The following is a 25,336-nucleotide window of genomic DNA, read 5'->3' as shown; positions in this document are numbered from 1 at the left end:
TAGCTGAGAGTAAGGCCCATTGGAATCAGCTAGACTATCAGTAGATATACATAGGATTGTACTATAAAAGTAAATTTGTTTAATGGTTTCTGATGAAAATGAAAAAGCAAACAAACCATAATGTTGATTCAATCCAAACGGCCCAGTAAAGAAATATCTTGTCATGAACGACTCTTTGATCTTCAGTTGAAGGGTGGTATGCAAAATATTTATTATTATTATTATTATTATTATTATTTTATTATATTATATTATGTGCCATAGCTGTAAAAAAGGCGGATTCCATGCTAGGGATGATTAGGAAACAAACTGAAAATAAAACTGCCAAGAGCATAATATTGCTGTACAAATCTATGGTGTGACTACTACGTATACTATATACAGTTCTGGTTAACATAGTGGTGGACCCTGGGGTCTCAAATGTCAGTGGTGCCCTGTGTGACACCCAAATTTGGTACCCCCACCTCTCTTGCTCCATTCTAAACAATAGTTGTGGCATCCCCTGTAGCTCCCCAAGGCTCTGTACCTAGTACAAACCAGACACACTCCCTTAAATCCACCTCTGGGTTACTTCACCTCAAAAAGGATATTGTGGAATTGGAAAAGCTTCTGATATGGATCAACGGGGTGCAGCAACCCCAGTGAGGAAAGCATACAACATTTGGGCCTTTTTAGTTTACAGAAAAGGAGAGCAAGATGGCATGATAGAACATTATGCATGGCGTGGAGGACGTGGACAGAGAAAGGTTTTGCAACACCAGCGCTTGGGGATATCAAATGAAGCTGAATGTTGGAAGATTCAGGACAGACAAAAGATAGCACTTCTTATAGTGTATAGTTAAACTCTGGAATTTGCCCCCACAAGAGGTAGTGAAGGCCACTGACTTGGTGGGCTTTAAAAGAGGATTGGACAAATTCATGGAGGAGAGGTTATCAGCAGCTACTAACCCTGATGGCTATGTTCTACCTTCACAATTGAAGGCAGTATGCTTCTAAATAAAGGTGCTGGGGTCCGCAGGAGGGGGGCGAGTATTGTCATGCTTAGACCTTGCTTGTGTGCTTCCCAGAGGCATCCGGTTGGCCACTGTGAGAACAGGATGTTGGACTAGATGGGCCATTGGCCTGATCCAGCCAGGTTCTTCTTAGGTAGTTATGCTCTTATTCTAATAGTCACACTTTTAATTCACACTGGTGAAGGACAGCTGAAATTAAAACAATACTGCTATGCTTTTGTAAAAAAATAAAATAATCCATGATCTAATGAAACTTAAGCAATTTTAAGACCTTTTGATTTCAAGCATGCACTTTCAGCCAATGAAATAATTGCTACTTATAATTGCTTAGCTTTGGCTGAATTCTAAAGAACTGAGAGAAAAATGGAAACATGCCTCCTGCAAGACCAGAAATGGAAAAATGGGAAATTTACAGATCAGTTTTATATATATCATGAATAAAATGCTTTTAAAAGCAAGGTTTGGGAATAATACTATTCCAGCCATTTATGCTGTTTCAAGACCCAACGTTCAAAGGTAGTAATGTTTGTGATGATAACATTGCTGCTGCATATGACGGGATTACTAAAAAAAGTAATGCTATTAGGACTTGATGTAGGAAAAGTACTTTAAATAATGGGATATATGGGACATTTTCAGGTATTCAGACTTGTCCATGCAGTCTTAATAGCTCGGAACTTTCTTAAAAGAGGGGGGATGCTCAAAATGCTGAATTTTTCACTTCACCCCCTAAAAATTTATTAACTGAGTACATTTGTGGAATTTCTAAATACACACACCTCTGGCCTTCTGTTGCACTGTACTTAGCAACTAACATCAAGCCTATCTCTGTATTTGGATTATTAGATACTTACGCTGAAGGCTAAGGAGTCCTGGCTGCTTTAAAATTCCCTAACTCTCTCACACACACATTATATTGCAATCTTGTTTTGCCTTTGGAATGGAAAAGGATACTAAAGCAGCTAAATAGTTAAGCATTTGTCCAAGTGGAAGGAAGTCAACCCCCCTGCTCATATTCCACACAGAAGCCTAGGTTACTGTTTAAACTGACCCCAGGCTCCACAAAGGTTAAAGCTCTGGCATTAGCCTTGGCACAGAGCTGCTCTATCATCTTCATCAGGAATATCCCAGCCGTAGTCATGTGCATTCTTTCCTGCCAACATAACACATTTGTGCAGAATGTGCACACACTGGTGTCTACCCTGGTCTTTTAGTAGCAATTAACCTTTCCTACAGGGTTTCCTTTGAAGCTTGCTCGTGTTTTTATTGCAAAATAGCAATGAGGATTTTTTTAATGAAGGGAAATGTCTAAACTTCCATGTTACCTAATCTATTCTATTCCCCAGCTCAGACATTGCAATTATATTACCCAATTCCTAACAGGGACAATTTTATGATCTTAAGGAGGTCTGCCTGGAAATCAAAACTACAACAATTGTGTTCATGTGTGTATTTTGCTTCCCACTTTTAGGTTTTCTGGGGCTTGTTTCATGTGGAGATAAATTATGTTGGCTGAGGAAATTAAGGATGCTTTCCTCCCAACATCTGTTTTCATAAAGATTGAAAGATCAAGAAGCAAAATAGTTTTAGCACCCATGAGAACGTGCCCCATTTGTGAACATAACAGGATGGTTTCTGCAAACAAAGAAAGCCTCTCATTAACAGAAAGTGTGAAAGTACACTTTTCGGTGACCTGTGCAGCCTGGGTGATTTGGAACATGTTTAGAAATGCAGTTATAATCAAATTAAACATTATGAATTATTGGTTGAGAAACATTCTTGCAAGTATTTTGCCAAAAGTCACTAGCAACTTGACCATTGTATTGTTTTCATAAAAAAATTGCAATGGTATATATGTTTAGTTTGATAAGGAAGATGCTATTTATTTCTGTAAATATGCTACTAAGGAATGTTTGGGTTTTGATGGGAGATCTTTTGATCAGTTACTGTTGTGTTTACTTCTAATGTTCATATTTGTGCCAGATGCAGAGAGATCCAACCAGAAAACCTCCATTAAAATAAATTGTAAGAGAGAAATGTGACATCTGATTACTAAGCCTCTTTGCTTGCCTAACTCTGGTTTTCCCCATTCCTGAAAATCAGGGGTGGCAGCCTGTAATCAAAGGGGAGGTCAGTTTATTCTGGAGAATCTGGGCCAGGGACCAGGAATGATTAACTTCATAATAAGTTGGCACCATGGTATTGCATTAATAAAGTGGAGAAAGTTGCTTTTTAATAGATACTACTCTTGTCTATTTAGCCCTGTATTGTCTACTCTGGCTACTAATAGCTTTCTCAGGCAGAGTATTTTCCATTAGTTACCACCTCACCCATTTAACTGAAAAAGCCAGAGTTTATGAACAAGAGCCCTGCTGGATGAGGCAAAAGACTCATCTAGTTCAGCATCCTGGCCAACCCAGTTCCCATGGGAAGCCTGCAGGCAGGACTCTTTTAAAATCATTAAAACAAATGACTCCCTGCAAGTAGGAAATCAGCATCACCTACTGAAGTCTCTGTCTGAGCATTTTTCCATGGTGTGCAAGTTTTCTGTTTGCAAGGCATAGGGTATTTTTTTGGGGGGGGGAAGTATTTTGGTTGTGGTGATTTCAACCTATGGGAATATATATATATATATATATTATATATATATATATATATATATATATATATGCACTCTGCACCCTTCTGAAGTGGTGCAGCTCATTCTGCCACTTCAGATCCAGGTCATTGTGCTATATGTGTACAGCGGACCTAACTCTGAACTTTAAAAAAAACTGAACACGCCATAGCTACGAAAAAGTGGGCAAATCACCATCTCTCAGACATGCAATGAGAAAATAAACTATTGTAAGCTGCTCTGATCTCCTATGGCAAGGTGAAAAATAAACATAAATAAATATCCCAATTCTGCTTCAGTGGTCACCTCTCATAATACTAGAACTCAGGGTCACCAAGTGAAATTAATTGGCAGTAGGTTCAAGACAGACAAAGAGAAGCTTTATACCACACCATAACTAACATGAATTTACTGCCACAAGGTACTGTGGTGGCCACTAGCTTATATATGGTGTGGGTGGGTGGGTGTTTTAAGGATTTGACAAGTCCATTAAAGAGTTATCTAGCCTGCCAGCCATGATAACTAAATTGAACATCCATATTAGTCAACATAGCTCCAAATAACCATATGCCAGGTTGACTGACAGCCAAGGGTTGCTGGCAGAAAGAGAATGCTAGATGAGACAGACCTTTGCTCCGATCCAGCAGATTAGTTCTTAAGAGGTGGTCATGACAGCAGTGTGGAGGCTTCCAGAAGCATGGTTTATGCTACAGTTGCTCTGCAGAGTGGTTGGATCTCATAAAGTGCCATATCACACATTTGTTGATGCTGCAAGTGGTGGTATGAGCACTCTTCCCAGGCTTGGGTGATCCATATAGCAAGCCATACCATATGCTATGACTGTTGTCACATGGGGAAGCCATCACACAAAGTTTTGTTTCAGATAGCTTTCATGCTACCAACCTAACATGTAGTTCAATCCTAACACAAATAGTTTATATTAAATTATTTCTAATAAGTTCCATAGCTATTTTCTGCTATTAAATTATCTGAAATTAATTTTAGGTGCTGCTAATGGTCACTTTCTATTTCCTTTTGAAATTCCTAACAGGGCTAGAGTACCCCTATGTGGTTTGCTATATATGCTATATATATAATATTCTCTTTTCTAGAGAAATCATATCAAGCCCTTGTCATTCATGCCTTAGTTCATTTCTAGGTTGGATACTGTAATTCATGCTACATTGTCATCAGGGGCAGCCCAATCTAGAAACTACAGTTGGTTGAGAATACTGTAGCCAGATTTGTATCTGCTTTTGGCAGATTGGCTTCCGGTTTCGTTCAAAGGCTCAATTCCAGTTGCTGGCTTTGACCCTCAAAAGCCCAAGACTATGGTGTTTTTGGAACTATCACCACCCATATGACCCTGCTAGACCTGTGCTCTGTTTCTGAATTCCTCCTTGTTGTCCCTTTGCCAACCAAAGTATGACTGGTAAGGACAAGAGAAAAGGACCTTTTCAGTTGTGGTGCCTAAACTATGGAATAAGAAAGGTCTGCCTGCCCACTTCTTTGATTGATTTTAAATAGGCTCTTAAGACTGTTTAAGCACATCCACTCATCTTGCCCTTCATGTTTGGAATCCTTTTCAGATAATGAGTGTGTATATGAAAGCTTCCCTGAGATTCCTTTGGAAGAAACTTCTGAAAATGATGGAGAACCAAGCACTTTGTCACTCAGTATTCATGAACAATCATCTCCAGCAACATCAAGTGAAGCCTTCACACCAAAGGAGGGATCTCCTTACAAAGCTCCAATATACATTCCTGATGACATACCAATTCCATCAGAGTTGAGCTTCGAGAATCAAATATTCCTGGAGCCGGATTAGGGATATGGGCCAAAAGGAAGATTGAAGTGGGTGAAAGATTTGGACCATATGTAGGAGAACATTGCCCAAGTCTGAAAGATCCTGGCAATGGATGGGAGGTAGGAAAATGTATATGTTATTGTGTTATATTCAGTGATAATCTGTTTGCTTTTAATAAAGGCAGGATTCCTAAAGGATAAGTGCAGATATTTTTGAAATAACATTTTTGGTGTATCTAAGGACTAATAACATTGGGTCTTATAATTCTGGGTTGTTATAGAACACAACACATTTATGTAGCGATGAGACTTCTGTGGATTGCTCACATTTCCTCCTACATCATTCCACCCTGGCTTTGCAATTTCAAATGCCTTCATTAAGATGAATGGTGAGGATAGGGAAAGGTAGTTATTATCTGATCTTGCTTTGATGGTTTGTGGATTTTTTTTCCTTTGTGGCTTTTGGTGATGTTTTGAATATGCCACATAATATGAAAGCATATCCTTCCATTAAAATGGTGTCATTTTTTTGAAAATTACAAGAATGCAGATTTTGCTTTTTGTACCCTGAGAGCAATCTTGAAGAACTATGATGTTTGCAGTGCTGTTTATAGTATATTTTATGGTATCATAGGCCATCCATTAAAATAGTACATGAGCAGCATGTCATCCTGGTAATTTAGGTCATGGTAATTCTTCCTTATCCTTCTTTCTGAGTCCTGTGGCTTGTCAAGCCCTAACACAACGCCCTTTGGTTTCTTCTAATTCTCATAGCTTCTTATATATCATGACCACCTTGCCCTATTCCCTCCTTTCCTTGTGGACCAGGCTCATTTACCAACACATTATGTCTGGCCTTGGACAACAGTGAGCCAGGCCTTCTCTTTTCCTTGCCTGACAGCATCAGGCCATTTATTCTATCCCCCTCTAAATCAGAGAAATATGTGCCTCCTAGGAGGATCTTGAGATAGAAAAGTCCTTTAGATTTCCACATTCAAATTTACCTCCTGTAATTGACAGTTCCCATAGTCAGTCAAAGATACTTAGCTGCCTGAGGCAGAGTAGCAAATTGCACCATCTACGAATTTAAGCTGCACAGTACTCAAACACTGACTGGTTAAGTTTAACACCTAACCTGAGACAGAAAGTCTCACAAGCTCATTGACAGTAAAAATAAAGCAATAAGCAACAATTTGCTGCCTTTGTCATTACCACCAAAATCAGCTGCCCTAGTCAGCTGCTTCACTTTGTCAGCTGTGGGTGTGTAAGGAGCATGGTATACTGAGTGACCAGCTGACCAGGCAGTTTTACCTTGCTGTAGCTTGGCAAGTCACTCATTATGGCTTGGGAGAGTAGTATCTTTCAGCCTGACCAAGTGAGAAGAAGACATTATCCTCACTTGAAATAAATTTAAAAAATTATAAAATTGTCCAGTAGCACCTTAGAGACCAACTAAGTTTGTTCTGGGTATAAGCTTTTGTGTGCATGCGCACTTCTTTAGATACGAAAGCTTATACCCAGAAACAAGAAAGCTTATACACAGAACACAGTTGGTCTCTAAGGTGCTACTGGACAATTTTTTAATTTATTTTGACTGCGGCAGACCAACCCGTCTACCTACCTGAATCTATTGTCCTCACTCGTCCATGCATATATAAGGCAGGTCTTCCATGGGCAGGACCATTGTATTCTGGCTTTCTGTTCCTGGGACTTTTGACTTTCTCACAGCAACCCACCATTTACTTATTCTGTCTGATTCATACTGCAGATTTATTTCATTTTGCTGCGTTCTGCACCTGATGCTGAAGCATCAGGCAGGATCCTTAGTTAAGAGGACAGCAGTGTGGGCTCCCTACTACCTCAGTAAAGGCATGGATCAGTTTACCTCAAGGTTTACTGCCATTGCCGCATCCCAGGATGTTTGGGTGGCACTCACGGGACTGGTTCAAATTGTTACAGAAGTTGCCTTCCACCTTCCAACACTTCCCCAGCAGGTGAACTGACCCACTCACTCAAATAGCATGTGAATTGTCAGAAACATGAGTCATGCCTGCCTGCCTGCCTGCCTGCGCCTGCCATGCCTTGCTACTGCAAACCTGAACCCAATAAAGTTGTGGCTGTCTTTTATCCAGTCTTGAGTCCTGTGTGGGTCTTTCCCCACACAGAGCTTCATTCTTGTCTGTGGCTGCAAAGCACGCAAGCATTATATTCATCCAGTGGGAATGCCCAGGCATTGTTCAACTTCTCTGGCTCCCATTTCTTTTTTTAAAATATGTCATATTAAAATAAATCTAGTCTTACTCTTTTCTCACCTCTCTTGTATATGCAGAAAAGCCACAAGGTGGCTCTTCATCACTTTATGCTTTGATGTTGCTTATTATGTGGGAGTATGGTCATGCCTTCTCAAATATATCACCTTGTAGTTCATGGGGCTTTTCATATAATCCTGTTGATTTCCTGGAAACAAGGTACAAGGTAGATGAGACATAATGTGTCTATCTGTACATATAAAATGGTATATTGAAACTGAGACCTCTAGTCAACATTGCTCTGATGTGATCTTAACAAAAATATTGTAAGACCCATTTATATAGTCTCTTTAAGAGCACATAAATGAATATAGCCATACCCTCCATCTTGTTGCTAAAGGTGGAAGGAAATCATAGTTTGCATTGTTATCTCTACTAAGAAAGGAATCCATTATTGCATTATTACAATTGTTTCATCAATACAAAAATGTATATTTGTCAGACAGAACAGTGTCCCCTCCTCTCATGCACTGAACTGTGGATGGGGTATGCAGGGGGAGGAGATGGAAGAAGCCCTGATGCGCTAGTGGGACTCATTGCACTGATGCAATTATTTAGTTGAATCTGGCCCTAACAATTTATGTTTTGGGTGTATTCAATATTTTATATCTACAGATTTCAACTAAGCACCCAGTATTAAAATGTAGCACCCCCCAACACACAAAATACAGCCATACTTTTAAAAGCAAACTTTTAATAAAATATATGAGTAATATTTGTCAACATATGGGCCTTATTTTGCTGATAGTTAATAACAAGTATCTAGCTCAGAGCATTTATAACTTGAAGTAGTTGCTGTTCAAAACTGGCCTCTTTTCTTTCTTTCTCTTTTAAATGACTCTCTCCTAATAGGTCAGATGGAAGGATTGAAAACTATAATTAAAAATTGTGATCGAATGTGCAGAAATATTTACTACAACCTAGCGTCCTCCTAACACCATAGAATGTTGCAATACCCATACAAAGATTGTGCCCATATGAAGTCTGCAATATCATGTCAATTGTGCTTGTTCAAATGCTTCACATATTCAATGTGTTGTGGGACCAAAAAATATGTTTGTGACATAGTTCTGCTTGGGTCATAATTGGAGTGCTGTAGAGCAGTTTAAATGAAAAGCTATAAATTTGAATTTGATCTCAGTTTGTGGGTCCAAAGCTGAGCATCGTCTAATCAGGTATTGCTTGGCTAAAGTACAAATCGAACAAGAGGTCACTGGGCAAGGGCAAAGGTCAAGCTTTTTTGCAGTTTGTCACTGCAGTTTTAGTATTTGCCAGCAGGCCAATCATGTGTTGAGGCCAAGTATTTGTAGCTCACTACAAAAAAGAAACAGCCTGCTTCTTAATCAACAAAGAAAAAGATTTTAAACAGCTGTCAGCAATTTAAAAAACAACCTACATTAAAAAAACACAAAACATAAAAGTTGTGATTTCACCATACTTTGTTCCTTGGGAAAGATGTGAGGAGTAACTACTTGGAAAATGCTATGAAAGGAAACTTCAAATCCTTCCCCAGGACTTGGATAATTTGCATGTGTGTGCAGATGCATTCATTCCCTTTGCTCTCTACTGCAGCTTGTTGAACATTTTGGTTCCTCCTGTTCTGTGGTTTGAAAGATTTAATCATCATGTTCATGGAGACATAGTTTATCCCTAGTGGTTTTCGGATTCATTGTATATTAATGCTTGAGCTGGATATTAGGAAAGTGGAAACAGAAGGCATCAGATCCAAATATAAAACAGAAAATGCCTCACATTTTTATTACAAGTGTGAACAACTGACTATTTGCATGTTTTCATTAATTAATTGAAACAAACTAAAAGTAATGCTGCAACCTGCTGCCCCAAGGGCTGGGGCTAGATACATTATTTAACCAAAGACATAAATGAAATTCAAATTCAGTTTACCAAAATACAAGCAATGCTCAGGCTTTTACCTCTGCAGTCTACTGTGGTAACAATATGATTTTATATGTTTTCCAAGATGGCAGCAGAAAACTCCCTGGATGCTGCATAGTTTAATGGAGAAGGCACACAATGATGTTTGCTCTGGAGGTGAGGTTTGACACATTCTGCCTGCATATAGGTGACGAGAAATTCTCAGTGGCTTTCCTTAATGGGGAAATGATCCCAGTCCTTTTAGTCTTGAAGGCCCTCTGCCTTGTGGATCACACCAATAACCCACTCCTCATACACAAACCATAGGGCTGGTACCAATGTGAATGAAATATCAACTTATCCAAATATTTCAGGTATGCTTTGGGACGCATATGAAAATAAATATTTGATGCAAACATTTCAGACAATATGTCTATCACCAAGGTCAACGAAAGTTGTAAAATCTGGAAGTCATTCATATTTTTATGTGAATGCCTGAAATTATGTAAGAACGTAAGATGAGCCTGCTGGATCAGGCTAATGGCCTATCTAGTTCATCATTTAGTTCTCACAGTAGCCAACCAGATGCCTGTGCAAAGCCTGCAAGCAGGACTGAGTACAAAGGCATAAATGCAAGTACGTATGAGAGCCACCATACAATTCTAAAATCTGCTTCCTAAAAGTCAGCAGGGAGGAAGGGAAGTGTATATACCTAGGAGAGAGTTCCTCAGTGTTTAGCATCACTGCTGAGTAGGCCCTGCTTTTTATAGCAACTCATCATCCTTCAGACAGAGTAGGATATATAAGGAATATTTTAATGTGCTGCTTGACTCCTGTGGGAGAAGGCTGTCTTGAGATGTGTTTGATACTGTCCCATGGGTCCATCCAATGCTGCTTCTGTCATGTTTGTATTCTGGAAATCAAGTGGGGCATGCCAGTGTCATAGCTACTTCCCATATTGACATGGAAGTAGCCACTCTAAAAACGGCTTCTTTCTTTCCAAAGTAAACAACTGTAAATCTGAATGACAAGCACTTTTCAGTGTAGTATTTAATATATAACTGTAAAAACATTTTATAGGGATCAGACTTTGGCCAAATCTTGAAATGAATGCCTAACTAATTTTGAAGCAAAGTTATAGCATGTTAACTGTTGGGTCCATTGGGATATTTTGCTGAACAGGAATACAATACAGGGAATATAGGGAAATGGGTGGCGCTGTGGTCTAAACCGCTGAGCCTCTTGGGTTTGCTGATCAGAAGGTTGGTAGTTTGAATCCGCGTGATGAGGTGAGCTCCTGTCGTTTCCCCCCAGCTCCTGCCAACCTAGCAGTCTGAAAGCATACCAGTGCAAGTAGATAAATAGGTACCACTGTGGCGGGAAGGTGTTTCCGTGTGCTCTGGCACTTGTCATGGTCCTCCGTGCGCCAGTAGAGGTTTAGTCTTGCTGGCCACATGACCTGGAAAGCTGTCTGTGGACAAATGCCTGCTCCCTTGGCTTGAAACGAGATAAGCATTGCACCCCATAGTCGTCTTTGACTAGACATAACCATCCAGGGGTCCTTTACCTTTTACCTTTACCTTATAGGGAATATTGTGAAAGGGCAAACTACACATTACATGGAAGGCATGCTTTATCAAGCATGCTTACAACTGGCCTTTCCTTCCTTCCTTCCTTCCTTCCTTCTCCCTCCCCCTCTCTCTTCCCTTCTCATTCTCTCTCTCTGTAGAAAAAGTAGCTGAATGAGACTCCAGTTTGACCGCAGCAGGAGGATTTCACACCTTTAACCCTTTACCTCTGTAACAGTTTCCTGCCAAGAATCTCCCTGAAGCTATTTGCCCCCAAAGGTAGTATTTCAGGGCAAAATAGCAGTGGGTAGGGGTGGGCAGGGAAATGAGATAATATTCAGCAGGGAAATAGCAAACAAATGGAAAGTTAAACCCCTTTTGCTGTTTTGGTGGCTGCTTTTGCTTTTAAAAAGTGTAGTTTTTTAAAGCAGACTTTTAAACGCACATGTTTAAAGTAATGCGTAGCTTGGCCCTGAAAGAAAATAAATTCTAATACTAAAATAAAAGATTGACTGACTGCTCCTGATATTACCTTTAAAGAAAGATATACTGTTCAGCTCCTTAGGAAAATACAAAACCTAAAAATGAAGAAAAAGACAAAATAATCATAGAAACATTTTTTTAAATTGACACACACTCATAATTCTTCCCATTAAATAAATGTTGATAAAAATTTTTTGTTATGAAATGACACATTAAGCAAGCTGAGATTCAAAGATGAGTTCCTTACGTTAAGTATAGTAGATGCCATTAAGGAAAACAGTCAATATGTCACTAAGCCACAGCCTGTAAAATTAAATTGATTTGGTAAATGTAAGTAAGATAGATCTGTTTGCTTTCATCATCAATTTTGAGGGGTGAACAGGTGATGTCACCAACCTGGGAGCGATAAAGATGCAGGACCATCTGGAAAGCTTGGTGATGGATGGGCAACTGCTTTTGGATGGTGACAGTGCTGTGGCACTTTGTCACTTGGGATGCAGTACTTAATAACTTTTCAATACCATCATAATAAATTTCACTGCCTTATTAATATAGAAATGGTGAGTTATTACTGTGATGGCCATTGTAAATAACAGGAGATGCAGCTGTCAAAAGCTGATTGTTTGGGCATGTTTCCTTAAGCAACGTAGTTGACTTGGGATATTCAGTGCATGTCTGTACTAAGCAGAGTCTATTACTCTTGTCAAAAGAGGGGGGAAAGCAAGGTGTTCAAATATTATATCAAGTCCTTTATAAAATAAAGTTTAATACATTAGCTGACTTTTCTTTGGGTAAGTTGCATAAAACAGGGTGCTAAGTCATCGTTAATAATGACATTTAATGTAAAATAATATCTGTACTCCATAAGAATGTCCTTTCCTAACTGAGACAGATATTTGTTCACTCATCAAAACACTAAGAATAAGAACAAAAAAACCCTCTTTTCATTAACAGGTTACCTTTGATAAAGACCTGCTATTCTCTAGCAGTATCAAGCAGGAGGGAGGGGCACCCGAACAGATGTGGCTAATAGCACAATGACAAAGAAATGGGCAAAATTATAACCATGTGTCATGAAATAGTAGGCAGGAAAGATCATCTGGGTGTGTTTGATGAAAGCCCTGGACTGCTCTGTGACATGGACATCAGCCTGACGCCTCGAAAGAAACAAAATGTGTAGATAGATGGAAGGAGAAGATGAATGACCTAGATCAATCATTTAGCACTATTCAGCTTGTTATACCATTGTTCCATAGGAAGATAATTAAATCAGTGATGTCTTTCTTATTTGTTGAAAGGGTGGCGCAAACTTGTAAAGAATATCAAAAGCACCTCAAACATATTATTCTTTTTTAAAAAATAAAATAAAGTAGGATACTGACTTTGCTTTTCAGACTTGGGCTTTGTGAGCCTTTAATTAAATGTCTTTTCTTAGCATTTCTGTAACTGCTGAAAAGAGAGCCAGCAGTCTATTAACAGGCAATAAAGTTCAGGAAGCCTACAACTAGTTTCTTGGGTCAGAGGTGAAAACTGCATGCAAAATGAAACAAAGGTGTGTTTTGATGGCTCAACAAGCAGTGAAGAGACAGAGCGCAAGTACGCACTGGGAGAGTGTGACATTCTTAAAGAGAAGCAAGAAGGGAGCTGCCTTATTCAGCTATAGTACACAGTGAAACTAACCAACAGTGGCACTGGTCATTATTGTGCCAGTCATAGATTGGCTTTCGTATTGGTATTTTGGCAAAATGCTTCTCCTGCCCTTACCCCCTCCTTTTGTACCACAACTTGGAGGTCTTGGAACCCCCTAGTCTACCATCCAGCCTATATCTAGGGCTTGCCTAGCAGGACCTCCACCCTATTCACACAACTGTACCAGACAATTACTCCCTGTTGTGGTACCCAACAAGTCTCCCTTCTTCTCTTGATCTCCTTTCCTGTCACATTAGCCTGACGATGAGCTCCTGCCTTTATCAACCTATGGTTGCAGTATCACTATAGATATTCATATATTGACCCTTGCAGAACCTCGGTGCCTCCTCTGCATGATGGGGGAGGCGGTGGGATGTTTTGCCTCAGGTGCCAAAATGTATTGGGCTTCCCTGCTGAATAATGTCACAGATTCTGGACTTCTACCTCCTTCCGTAGCAATCCATGAGATCCCTTTACTTCTGTAGAAGAAGAGAGAGCACCATGGGGACAGAGCAAAAGAACTGCAATCTAGGAAAGTCCTAAGGATCCCAGGACAGGGTTTCACTTTTAGATTGAGGGTCCTTTATGCTGGATTTTACAGGAGAATGTAAAAAAGCTAAGTTGTTAACCTTGTGCCCTGTGCAGTTGGCAACTGAAGCAAAGCCATGAAGCATGCTTCTTTAGCATCGCTCTACATGTGGGTACAAAATACAAAGCTTTGACAAGTACATAGAGGAAGCGGTTATCCTCATTAATAGGATACACTTCATTTGGCCATTCAATTTGGCCTTGGAGAGACCAAGTAAATTTCCCAATGAACACTGCATCCACTGATAACCTAATTAACAGTTGTTTCCATCCATTTAAGGATAGGATCCTCCACCTCTTTATCATTTGAAACTCTTATCAGCTGCCTGCTGTTTTGCTTCCTAACATTGTCCTCATTACCCACTGGAGGAAAACTTGTATTGTCATACATCCAGTCAGGGGCGTCGTAGGGTGGGGGCGGTGGGGGCGGGCCGCCCCTGGTGCCGCCCCTAGGCAGGTGTGTGCAGTGCTGCTGCTCCCGGGTGACGGAGGGAGCGGCGGCGCGTCCCACCACTCCCATGCGCCGCCGCTCCCTCCGTCACCCCGGGAGCAGCAGCGCTGCACGGACGAGGCTCCCGAAGTGGCGGCCCGGCATACCCCAGGGGCGGGGGTGTCGCTGCGCGCGCGTGCGTCATGACGCACACGCAGCGATGCCCCGCCCCCAGGGATGCCGGGCCGCCGCTTTCCGGAGCCTCGGTGGGCTGCAAAGAGCCCCAAGCCGCAGCCTGGCAGCCCTTTGCGCTATGGCTGCGGCTTCGGGGCTCTTTGTAGCCCGCCGATGCTCCCAAGCCCCCGCCCGGCATACCCCAGGGGCGGGGGCGTCGCTGCGCGCGCGTGCGTCCTGACGCACACGCAGCGATGCCCCGCCCCCGGGATGCCGGGCCGTCGCCGCGCGTGCGGTCATGACGTCATGACGCACGCACGCGCCACGATGCCCCCCCCCCAGGGGTGCCCCTTGGCTTCCCGCCCTGGGCAGCCGAGGGGCTAGGAACGCCCCTGCATCCAGTTATTTAGCATATCACTATGGTCTGACTATGTACTCCCTACTTCAGCATCTGTCTGACCCTGGCTATTCCTTTTGTTTCAGGTAGTCTGTACCGGTAGTTTAGGTGACAGTATTGAATGTTTTTCCTCAAAAGGCCATGTTGTTCAGTTTTTTGTCTTATTGGACTGTTCAAAGCTGGTTCAGTCAGCCAAGGGTTCCCAGAGGTTCAAGCCTCACGTGACCTCTCATTAGATGAGCTGCTTCAACATCTAGCTGCTTCACTTGCCTCTTCTATCCACATTTCCTGTCTCCTTTCATTGTTTGCCATTTTATTTAGATTAGTTGGGAACCTTAAAGGGACACAAGCTTTGAGTTCTCCTTTGGGAATTTCTCTACTTTTGGAACCATCTTTGGAGGGTTCCATGAAACCCCGATTGTTACTAAAAGTTATCTAGTTTTAAATCAGGATATAATTGGTAAAGCACAGTCTGCAAATGCAGAAAACTAAGCTGTCATTTACATCCAGAAACTTGTGCTTAGCACTGACATAAGAAGAGCCCATCTAGTTTAGCATACTGTTCCCACAGCAGCCTGTCGAAAAACTGTAAACATGACATAGGTCCAAAAGCACTTGCCTTACTTGTGTTCCCTAGCAGCTGTTATTCAGAAGAAGACTGCCTCTGACACACTGGAGGCAGTAGTACATAGCTAGTCATCACTGATATTCCCCATGAATTGGTCCTAAGTCCTTTTAAAGCTATCACAGTTGGCTTTCAAGAAACTCCTAGTGGGGAACTCAGGAAACTTGTTCCTTCTCTCTTTTGCACAACTAATTATTGGCATCTTAACCAACACCTTTCTCATCATCTCCATTTCCTAAATCTCATTGTCATTTCTGCTCTCACAGATTTTGTGGAACTAAGGGCAAAGTTCTACCTCTTCATTCAGTCTGAATCAGGATAGGCTGCTGGATGGATACCTGTAGGCAGTGTTGGGTTGAATGAGAGCCGGTAAACTCTTACTTAATTCTGGTAAGGCAGAGGCATTGTGGATACACAGTTTTTCTTTTAGGGAATTGGGGAGGTGGCCTATTCTGTATAGGGTAGCACACACCTTGAAGGAGCAGGTATGTAGTTTTGAGGGTATACCTTGAACTGATTAGGTATAGGTTACTTTGGTAAGAAGGAGTGCCTGTTTCCACCTCTAGCTAGTACAGTAGCTATGGCCATTTCTGGGCCAGGATAGGGTGGCATCTACAATCTATGATCTGGTGATCTCAAGTTTGGATTATTGAAATGCACTCTTTTGTGAGGTTGCCTTAAGGTTGTCTGGAAGCTGCAGCTAGCACAGAATGCAGCTGCCTGGTTATTTACAGGGGCAACCAGACTGGAGCATGTAACACTGATACTAAAAGCACTGCACAGGTGAATGTATATTATTGGGCCCAAATCAAGGTGCTGCATGGTCTGGAAAGCCCGGCCTAAACCACTTAGGAACCAAATATCTGCAGGAGTGCCTTTTCCAACACCAGCAAACTCAGTTCTTAAGGTAATTGATGTGTGTGTGTTTGTGTTCTGCTCATAGCCCCATCCCACCCATGGATTCATGATACAGGGGCACACAACAGGTCCTTGCCTATGACAGTACCCTGACTCTGGAATGCTCTCCCCTTGGAGATATATTTGTCCTCTTTGTTTCACATATTTATATGTCACTTGAAGATGCTTTTGTTTACCCAGGCTTTTATAAACTGGGGTTAGATTGTTTGCTTTAATGCCTAACAGCGGCAAAGGGTTTTGATGTCTTTTAATTGTCCAGAATGTGTTGTTGGTTACCAGTTAATCTATAACCAGTTGGTTAGGAAATGTATTTTGTGCTTTTATATTTTATTGGACTCTTTTGGGGTGAAGCATGATACAGAAACCTGGCCCTGAAATTGAATACATTAATTGTTTGGCTAGGTTCAAGTGTCATTCTTTCTCTTGGAGAGAAAGCTTTATAAATGTTTCACTTTTATAGGGGAAAGTCAATGCTATCCCAATGCTGATGGCCACTTTATTAGTCAAATAACTAATGATTTTTCCATAATCTCCCCACCTTGCCTCATTTTGGGTTGGAAGTCTCAAGTGGGTAACTGCAGCAGAAGTGAAGTGGTCAGCCTGCTAGTGTGACATTTATTTACTCACTTTGATTCCCCCCCAACAGATTGGCCTTTTATTATTATTATTATATTATTATTATTATTATTATTATATTATAATTTTGATGCCACTCTTCATCTAAAGACCACAGGGTGATTAACAATATAAGGGCACAAAAATAAATACCATAATGAAACAATACCCCTTCCACAGTTTAAAAGGCCATAGATTGTTTAATTAGCCAAAGGCCTGGAAGAAGAGGAATGTTTTGGCCTGGTCTGGTGCCTAAAGAAATGTAACAAAGGCACCAGTTGAGCCTCCCTGGTGAGAGCATTCCACAAGTGGAAAGCCACCACAGAAAAGGCTGTTTCTTGTGTTGCCTGCTGAAGATGAATAAACATGCATAGGATTGACCATTTCAATGAAGTATGAACTCTTAAAATGAGAAAATGATGGTTACCCAACTGCCAAACAGCAACTCTAGTGAAATAACTATGAATGGATTGAAATCTTATTTACAGTAGGTACTTAAGCAACAATGCAATTGGACTCCTCAGTGAAATGAATTGGAGTTGTGCATGATCATTCTGTGTTGTTTTTTTCTGTTACCCGCTGCTTCAAGGCTCTGTGCTTTTAATCATAACATTGGGTTCCACTGCCATTTTTTTGGTGAGTCTTCATTTCCTATAAATCTTTAGGTCCAAATGTTGTGCATCCATTCCCTCCCTTTATTTCCAGCTCTAAGTACCACAGGTGCTTGCATTGCTGCTTTCTCTTGGGTATCACTCCAGACATACCAAACTGGGAAAATATGAAACACAGCTGCTCAGAGAAAGTCACCAAATTTAGGCACCTTTCTAGCTGAACCACCAGTTTCCTGACGGCCTGAACTAGACCTACGAAACATTATTTTGCTATCCAAGGAAAAAATTCTGGTTTCTTACATAGATGAGACTTTTTACATAGGTTTCAAAGGGTTTGTGGCAAGACAATAATACGTATGCTGTGTCGTCAGACAATTCATCTATATTCTGATGGGTATTTTTGCATGTCAGGGATGTGTCATAACAGCATTTCTTCCCCTGAAATGTTGCTTCTGCCTATTCTTTTGTGGCAAAAAGAAAGTTGTGGGGGAGAAAACCATATTTGTCTTAGTGTTGAGAATTATAATTAATTTGATGCAACAGGTTTAACTTACCATTTCTGTGGTGAAAAGAAAAGCTTAGCATGATCCAATTTTCCCTTGGTTTCTTCCCATTATTGTGCAGAGCAGAGGTATTCACGTTTCTTTGTCTAACAGTTTTATAATGTCTTAAGAGATTAACAGTGAGCATGAATGAAGGCCTGAGGATTAGACCAAAAAAGCTGCCAACTAGTACCTTGCTTTCCGACTTCAAGTTTTTCAGCATTGCCATATGCGTATAGAAACTAAGAGAAGATAATAAGGACCAGAGTCCCAAAAGTGTTTAGTGATTCAAAAAATTCAGATGATATGTCAGAACCGACAGAATGATGGAACATTATGTGGCAGGGCTCTACTTTTGTGTGTGCGTGTATGTGTCTTATGCTAAGCTTTCACCCTGAGTGAATGCAGATGTTATCACAGGATCCCAGACCAACAGTCAGTGAAATGTGACAAGCTGTCAGCAAAGTTACACTACGTTGAGTTTGTTAAAATATCCCAAAGCTTTATATCACACTTTTTATATAAAGTGCTTAGCTCAGTCCATTGGAAGGGGGCAGTGGGTAAGGGGGAGAAACACCCTTTTTGAGTAATTTCTGTTTTGTCATCCATTGTATGATCTTGAACACTTAACCCTGCATTTTTCTTCCTCTGAAGGGTTATGTGGCTATCAATAATATTCCTAAAATGAAAATCCAGTTCAGGGATTCATGGTAGGACTGTTAACCAAATGCTGCGCCTGCCATCCTTTCCATAACTGAAGTCTTTACTGAGGTTACTAGTTCAACATTTCCAAGCAAGGGACCTGTTGAATCCATTGTGTCTGAAATAAAGGTCATCCATTATGTTCTATAGGAATCAGGGAACAGCCACTTAAAATGAGGGGTGCCCTTGACTATCAGAGACGTTGAGGCAGATAAGAATTTACTTCCTACAATAATATGAATAGGAGCTATCAAAACAAAGCATAAACAAGTTATTCCCAGCACCTTTTAACCTGAATTGTCCATAGTGTTTTTATAAATTATACATAATGCACAAATATAATATCCTTTTTGTGGTAAGCAGGGACTTGTTTTTCCCCTCTCACACTCTCTGTAGCAGTATTAGTTTATGGTTAAAGTGCTATACAAATATATTGTCATTGCTGCTGCCACGACTACTAAAAATCCATTAATATGTTAATAAGTTATTTTAAGCATTTTAACCAGTCCTCTGCAACTGTTACTGATTCGTTTCATGTAAAATAGACCCAGTTGTATGAAGAACCCAATTAGGGCCCTTGAAAATCTAATGAGAAGAAGAGAAAAAGAAAAAGCACTCTGAATTGAAAAAACAAACAAACAAACAGCCCACTCATGGCAAATGTTGAAACTGTAATTAAAGTAAAAACGAACAAAAAACTGTAATTGGAGGACAGTTACTTGGAGACTATTAAAGATTTAGGAGTCAAAGTTTTCCTTAGTGTGTCATGCAAACTAGACCTTTTTGCCTTTAAAACAATGGAACCAAAGATTGGAAACAAATAGGTTTTCCCCAAAGTATAGATTGTGGTTATGATAATTTGATAGCTGTAAAAGCTTTCAGTGTCAATTCCAGATTTTGAAACATTTCGGAAACATAATTATGGCAATACTGATAATTGTAATGCAGTTAATAGCTTAGTTTTTAAGGCTATGTAAGAGGGGGAAACGAGATGAATAGTTCCTGGGTTGAAACTCATGAAGCAAATTGCATACCTGTTTTGAAAATAATTATACAGATCAGTCACAAGAACCCCTGGCAGTTTGTATTTCTTTTCCTATTATTGTTAGCGTAAACTGAAATTTAATGAGATAGCTGTTTGTAATGACGCAGACTCATACATTTTCCTGATACACTGAATTGCAGTAAGTTTATTTTCTGTTAAATAATGTCAAATAATGCTCATGATTTAGAATCAATTTAAGCCTTCTTGGGAATGAGATGAGCTTGTATTATTACTGCCCATATATTAAACAGCATTAATTCACTTCTCTGAACCAAGAAACATAACAAGCATTTGTTTAAGTCCAATTTAGCTTTGCTGCCAAACCTATTACCAAACAATGTGCTGTGATTTAAAAAATGAAATCCAAGACTCAAAGCACACAAAAATCTTGCATTATTGTTTATTTCCCCATCCCAAACAATAGATCTAAATGATCACTGAAATTATGCATATAAGCAAAATGATTTAGAATAAGTTTAACAGCTAATCACACTCATGCTGAAGTTTTGAATTTCATCTGTCTGCTTAGATCTATTGTGATCCATTAAGTGGCTTCCTTTTCCCCCTCCCAACAAACTGAATGGTGCAACTGCAAGGAGATCTTTTGTCCTTTTAATTCAGTCAGCATGGAAATGATTTTCTCATTTCAGACCCTTTTCTGTCCTCTCTTCATTGTGTCAATAAAATAGAGTTGTGCCAAGCTGCTCTAATCAGCTTAGAGTGCTAATTCATTGCACTGGGATGCTATCTTGGTTTGGCTACAGGTGGACGCTATAAGGGGTGAGACTCCAGGGGAGCGTAATTGTATGTCTCCTGAGGCTTGTTTGCAGAACAACTGAAATCTCAAGCTTGAGCTAAAGGGGGAGGGCGACCATGTACAAATACAAGCAAGTTTATATACAGCTTATTACAGCAGCATTCACTAGCATTGCTAGAGTGAACATTTCCATTAACTTGGTCTTCTTTTCCTAGAAGAACAGAAGGGTGTTAAATCAGAGGCAAAGACACTTAAAACCTGTTTTAACAATTAGAAAATGTAAAGTTCTAATCATCTTTGACAACAAGGTTCATAGTCAGAATTGATAAGGAGTAATTGGCAACTAGCAAAGGAATGTTTTAGGTTTGTGATCTGGAGTTATTACAGGCAGTTTGAGAAGTACTACCGGTACACTGAGAAGCAATCTGCAGTGCTGATTATTGCTGCTGCTAATCTGGGCCTAGAATGGAAATGTGATCAGATACTTACTATACTCTGGCCAAACTGAAACTTACATGAGCTCTATAATCAATGACCTGATGAGGTGTAGGCTAATTCAGCTTGGTTAGATACCAGGAAAATTGATGCTGTCTTTGGATGCAAGAGCTTAGCTTCTTAGAATGAAACAACAAACAACAACAACAACAACAAACAACAACAACCACGGGCAATGGAATCCAAAGATTCAGGAAACATTTTTTCATGGGAACCTTAATATGAATATGTGAAATATGTAAATGCTGTAGATACATTAATGTGTTCTTGCAATGTAGGGATACAGAAGTCATTTGCAAAGGCATCATTACTACAGTGCTAACTGTTGATTTGCCCTCAAATATGTGTACTGATCAGAAGCCTTTCTCGTGACCTTGTCAGCCATGAAAGATGCAGGGTTAAGTTAATGTGTGTTCATTTTATGCTATAGGTGCCACATGATGAGATGTGCATGTTAATGCCACATGTCAAACTTGGTGCAAATTGTGTTTCCGTACATTCAGAAATTATTCTTGCAGTTGTGTGCAACAACTGAGCCATTCTGAATAATACTGCTCTCATTGTTGCCTTCATGCTCAACGTGTACTGAGAGCAGAGGAGCATGCTCAGTACTCAGCACTGCTACTCACATTACCTAGCTCAGTACATCACATTTGTATCTGAAACTCAGCACTGTTCAACTCAAATCAATGGATGCCATATATTGGTGTTATATAATATATATATATATATATAGATATATATATATATATTCACCAACATGATACCCTCAAGATGTTATGGACAACAGCACTTATCATCTCTAACCATGGCCATGCTGGTGAGGTATTATGGAAATTGTAGCCACAACAGCTAAAGGGTAGAGTAGAGTAGGACGTGGGATCGCAGTGCTTTGGGGAAGATATATCGAAGCCGAAAAGATAGAACATTCTTATGCTAGACAAAGACTTGTGCCTCCTCCACGAGAGGTCTGGAGGGTGGTAACACAAGAACAGGCCTTTTCTGCCGTGACTCCCTGCTTGTGAAATGCTGTCCCTGTGAAGGTTTGGCTTGTGCCTTTTGTACAATATCTTTAGTGCCAGGCAAAAACATTCTTCTTTTATCAGGTCTTTGGCTTATTAAACAATCTATGACCTCTTAAATGGGGGAGGAGGGATTACTGTTTCTTATTTTTTACTGTTATGTATTTTTGTGTTTTTTATATTGTAAACTGTCCTGTGATCCTCGGATGAACTGTGGTATAGAAATGTAATAGTTAAAATAAATAAAATAAATAAATCAATAAAGAGGAGCCTTATCTTAGAGAAGCATGCGGAAAAAATAGGTTATACTTTCCCTTTCACTTGATTTACAGACTTGTTTAGCCTTTGTCAGCATGGTACAAGATTGCGGCACTACAATTCCCTCAGGCCTCAGCCAGCAAGACTGTGCACAAGCCACTTTTAGAGACATGTACTGGCCAGGGCTTGTTGGAATTGTAGTCAAACAACATCTGGAGGGCATCTGGGGCAAAGGTTTGTCTGGTTTGTCTGCCATTGTCCTGGAGCCCTGCTAAATGTCAGCAGCTTTCCTTCTCAGAATGAAGTGTTCATTGGAGAGATGAAGACAACTCTTAGTTTTGGTGGGCTTTTAAAAAGAGGAATATCTAGTCTGTTTCTTTGTGTGTGAGAGACAGAGTTGTCACTGTGGATGAATATGACAGAAGCAGAGACAAAACACTCACCAGGAAATCTAGCAATTTTATGTTACTCATGAGTGGGATTTTCTGTTATCAAAAACTCCCATCAGAGAGAGAAAATTGACTGCTTAATTAGCCAAAGTCCGTTGGAAGAGGTGGGGTGCAGAAGAGATGAAGAAAAATCAGAGGATAGTTTGATGCACGTTTTAGGGCTAATGATAGGAAAGGAAATAGTGAACTTGAAAGGTCACTGACCTTATTAGACCCGGAGAAGAGGTAAAACCCTTCAAAAAGCTTTTACCTAGATAGGCTGCCAATGTGTTAAGTTCTAAAGATGGAAACAGAAGGAACTAAAAGAAAAAACGATCAAATATGGGAGTTGTAGTGATTGGTATAGCTTGCCACCATGACAATGAATTTATTATATACAATAAATAGAATACTTTTAATTTTAAATGAACGAATAAGTATTGACATGTGTCACAGAAACACACAGAGAATATCCATCTCTCCCCCACCTCAAAATATGCATTCCTAGTTTTGACCAGAGAATCTTATTAATAGACTAAACTGAATGCCTAGTGCAGGGGCAGGGTGGGTGGGGAGAGGACAAATAGAATGTAGCCACTTAGTATTTATTAGACCTTTATAAGCTGTGTAGCATTAGAGTGGATTGTAAAAGCACACATATGCGCACACAACACACACACACACCCCCACATAAACATAAAAAGAGCTATAACATAGAGTGAAACTTCAAACCTCATGTCTGGATCACCAAGTGAAAAAGTCTGGCAATGGATAGTTTGCCTATCCTAAAACATGGGTGACAAGGGACAGTGTACGCAGTTGAACTTTGGAACACATGGTCTCAGGTTGTGATAATCAATACATTATCAACTTTTTAGAAATATTAGAGAAATATATGGAAGCCAGAAAATCAATTTTCGAATTGGTTAAGATGTACATCTCACTAGGAGTATCTATGAAATTGATAATGTCAGTCGTTGAAATTTATGTCATTAACATTAACATTTTATTTTCATACCAGAAAAAAACAGGGCACTTTCAGAGGTTGAATATTGCCTGGATTGACCAATGAACAAACTATATAAGGCTCTACTATTTTAAAATGTTTACCATAAGTTGGTGCAATTTGTGATGCTGCTATGAATTACTGCCATTATCATTGTAAATATGTTGTTATGGCAGTAATTCATAGCAACAACACAAGGTTTCATTGTGTCTAAAAAACAATTCAGCAAGTTTGGTTTCTCTTATGTAACAAACAAGTTCAGAATGCACATGATTTCAGAGACACATTTGGGGATTTAGGGATGCATACTTTAGATTATTTGGTGCAGATTAATTCTTAATCATATTGTTCACAGTTAGAGTGAAAAAGGTAGATTTACTCACTTATGCACATTCTTATCAGTGAAGGAGAGACTATAATCTATACTAAATATTGTGAATACAGACTTGGGGGTGGTCATTGCTGTTCTGCTAACACTGATGCAATATATAGTAATATGTTTCTGTATGCAATGACACAGGTTCTAAACACCTATCAAAGTAAAGTTTTCAGAGTGTGTAAGAGATGGGAGAGTTAAGACCAATGGAGATAAGCTACACAGGTCAGATAAATTGTTATTTAGGGGGGGGGACTTCAATTTGTTCAGTTCAACCAAGGATATTCAGAGGAATCAGACAACTATATGCATTCAGTCTAAGATTCAGAATGGAGTATTTGAAGCTGAAGAATTGCATGCCTCAAGCCATAGGAGGGCTCCACAGAAAGGCATTTAAGTGTACTAAAGTTCCCAGAGAAAGACAGGCTGCCATCAGTGATTAGATGGGTTTGTAATAGTATCGTCCTGTTTTCACTCACTACAGTAGACATTTATACTAGCTAACAAGGCAGAGGGTAATGAAAAACATGCCAAGTAGAGAGTGCAAGAGAGAGGAGCCTAACCTATGCAAGGAAACAAATGTGATCAATTACCCCAAGTGTGGAGCTCACAGATACCTTATCTTCAGACTCCTTAAAATAAGAACTTGATTGTTACCAAATGCATCTCAGAAGCTGAGGGAGGATGGGTAGGAGAAAAGAGTGCATAATGTTGGGGGGAGTCAGAGGGGGGGGAGAGATGAAGTTACATTGGTTCAGAAAACTATGATTCTATTTTGCTTCCAAACACATAAAGGATTCACAAGAGGTGGTTAGCAAGCAATCATAGAATTAACTCCACAGTAAGCACAAGCCTCTGTTAAACATTATGTTGATCTAAATGCTTTTGGAAACATAGTAGTCTTGCTCATAGCAAGGATGTTGGCACAGGTGATGTGGCAGAACATTGGATGAGGCAATTGTGCTGCTTTCAGAAATGTATGTCATT

General features: G+C 40.0%; 2 protein-coding genes across 14 annotated transcripts in view; both read left to right on the top strand.

Moving 5' to 3' along the window:
- LOC117047449 (histone-lysine N-methyltransferase MECOM-like) overlaps positions 1 to 5,489 on the top strand; it is a 217,963-nt gene extending 212,474 nt beyond the window's left edge. The window contains exon 2 of the mRNA XM_033150616.1: positions 5,220 to 5,489. Coding sequence (XP_033006507.1) covers positions 5,220 to 5,458 — 239 coding nt within the window. The 3' untranslated portion in view covers positions 5,459 to 5,489. The remainder of the gene's footprint in view (positions 1 to 5,219) is intronic.
- Positions 5,228 to 25,336, top strand: part of MECOM (MDS1 and EVI1 complex locus) — a 259,851-nt gene continuing 239,742 nt past the window's right edge. For 8 of the 13 annotated variants that reach the window (XM_033150600.1, XM_033150597.1, XM_033150614.1 and 5 more), the window contains exon 1: positions 5,476 to 5,556. The gene's annotated coding sequence lies outside the window, so the exon portion shown is untranslated. Of the gene's footprint in view, positions 5,557 to 25,336 lie in introns of all 13 variants that reach the window. The other 5 variants (XM_033150607.1, XM_033150605.1, XM_033150599.1 and 2 more) reach the window with 3 other exon arrangements.

This window comes from Lacerta agilis, chromosome 5 (assembly GCF_009819535.1).
Source record: "Lacerta agilis isolate rLacAgi1 chromosome 5, rLacAgi1.pri, whole genome shotgun sequence".
NCBI lineage: Eukaryota > Metazoa > Chordata > Lepidosauria > Squamata > Lacertidae > Lacerta > Lacerta agilis.
This window is presented reverse-complemented; position numbering and strand designations above follow the sequence as displayed.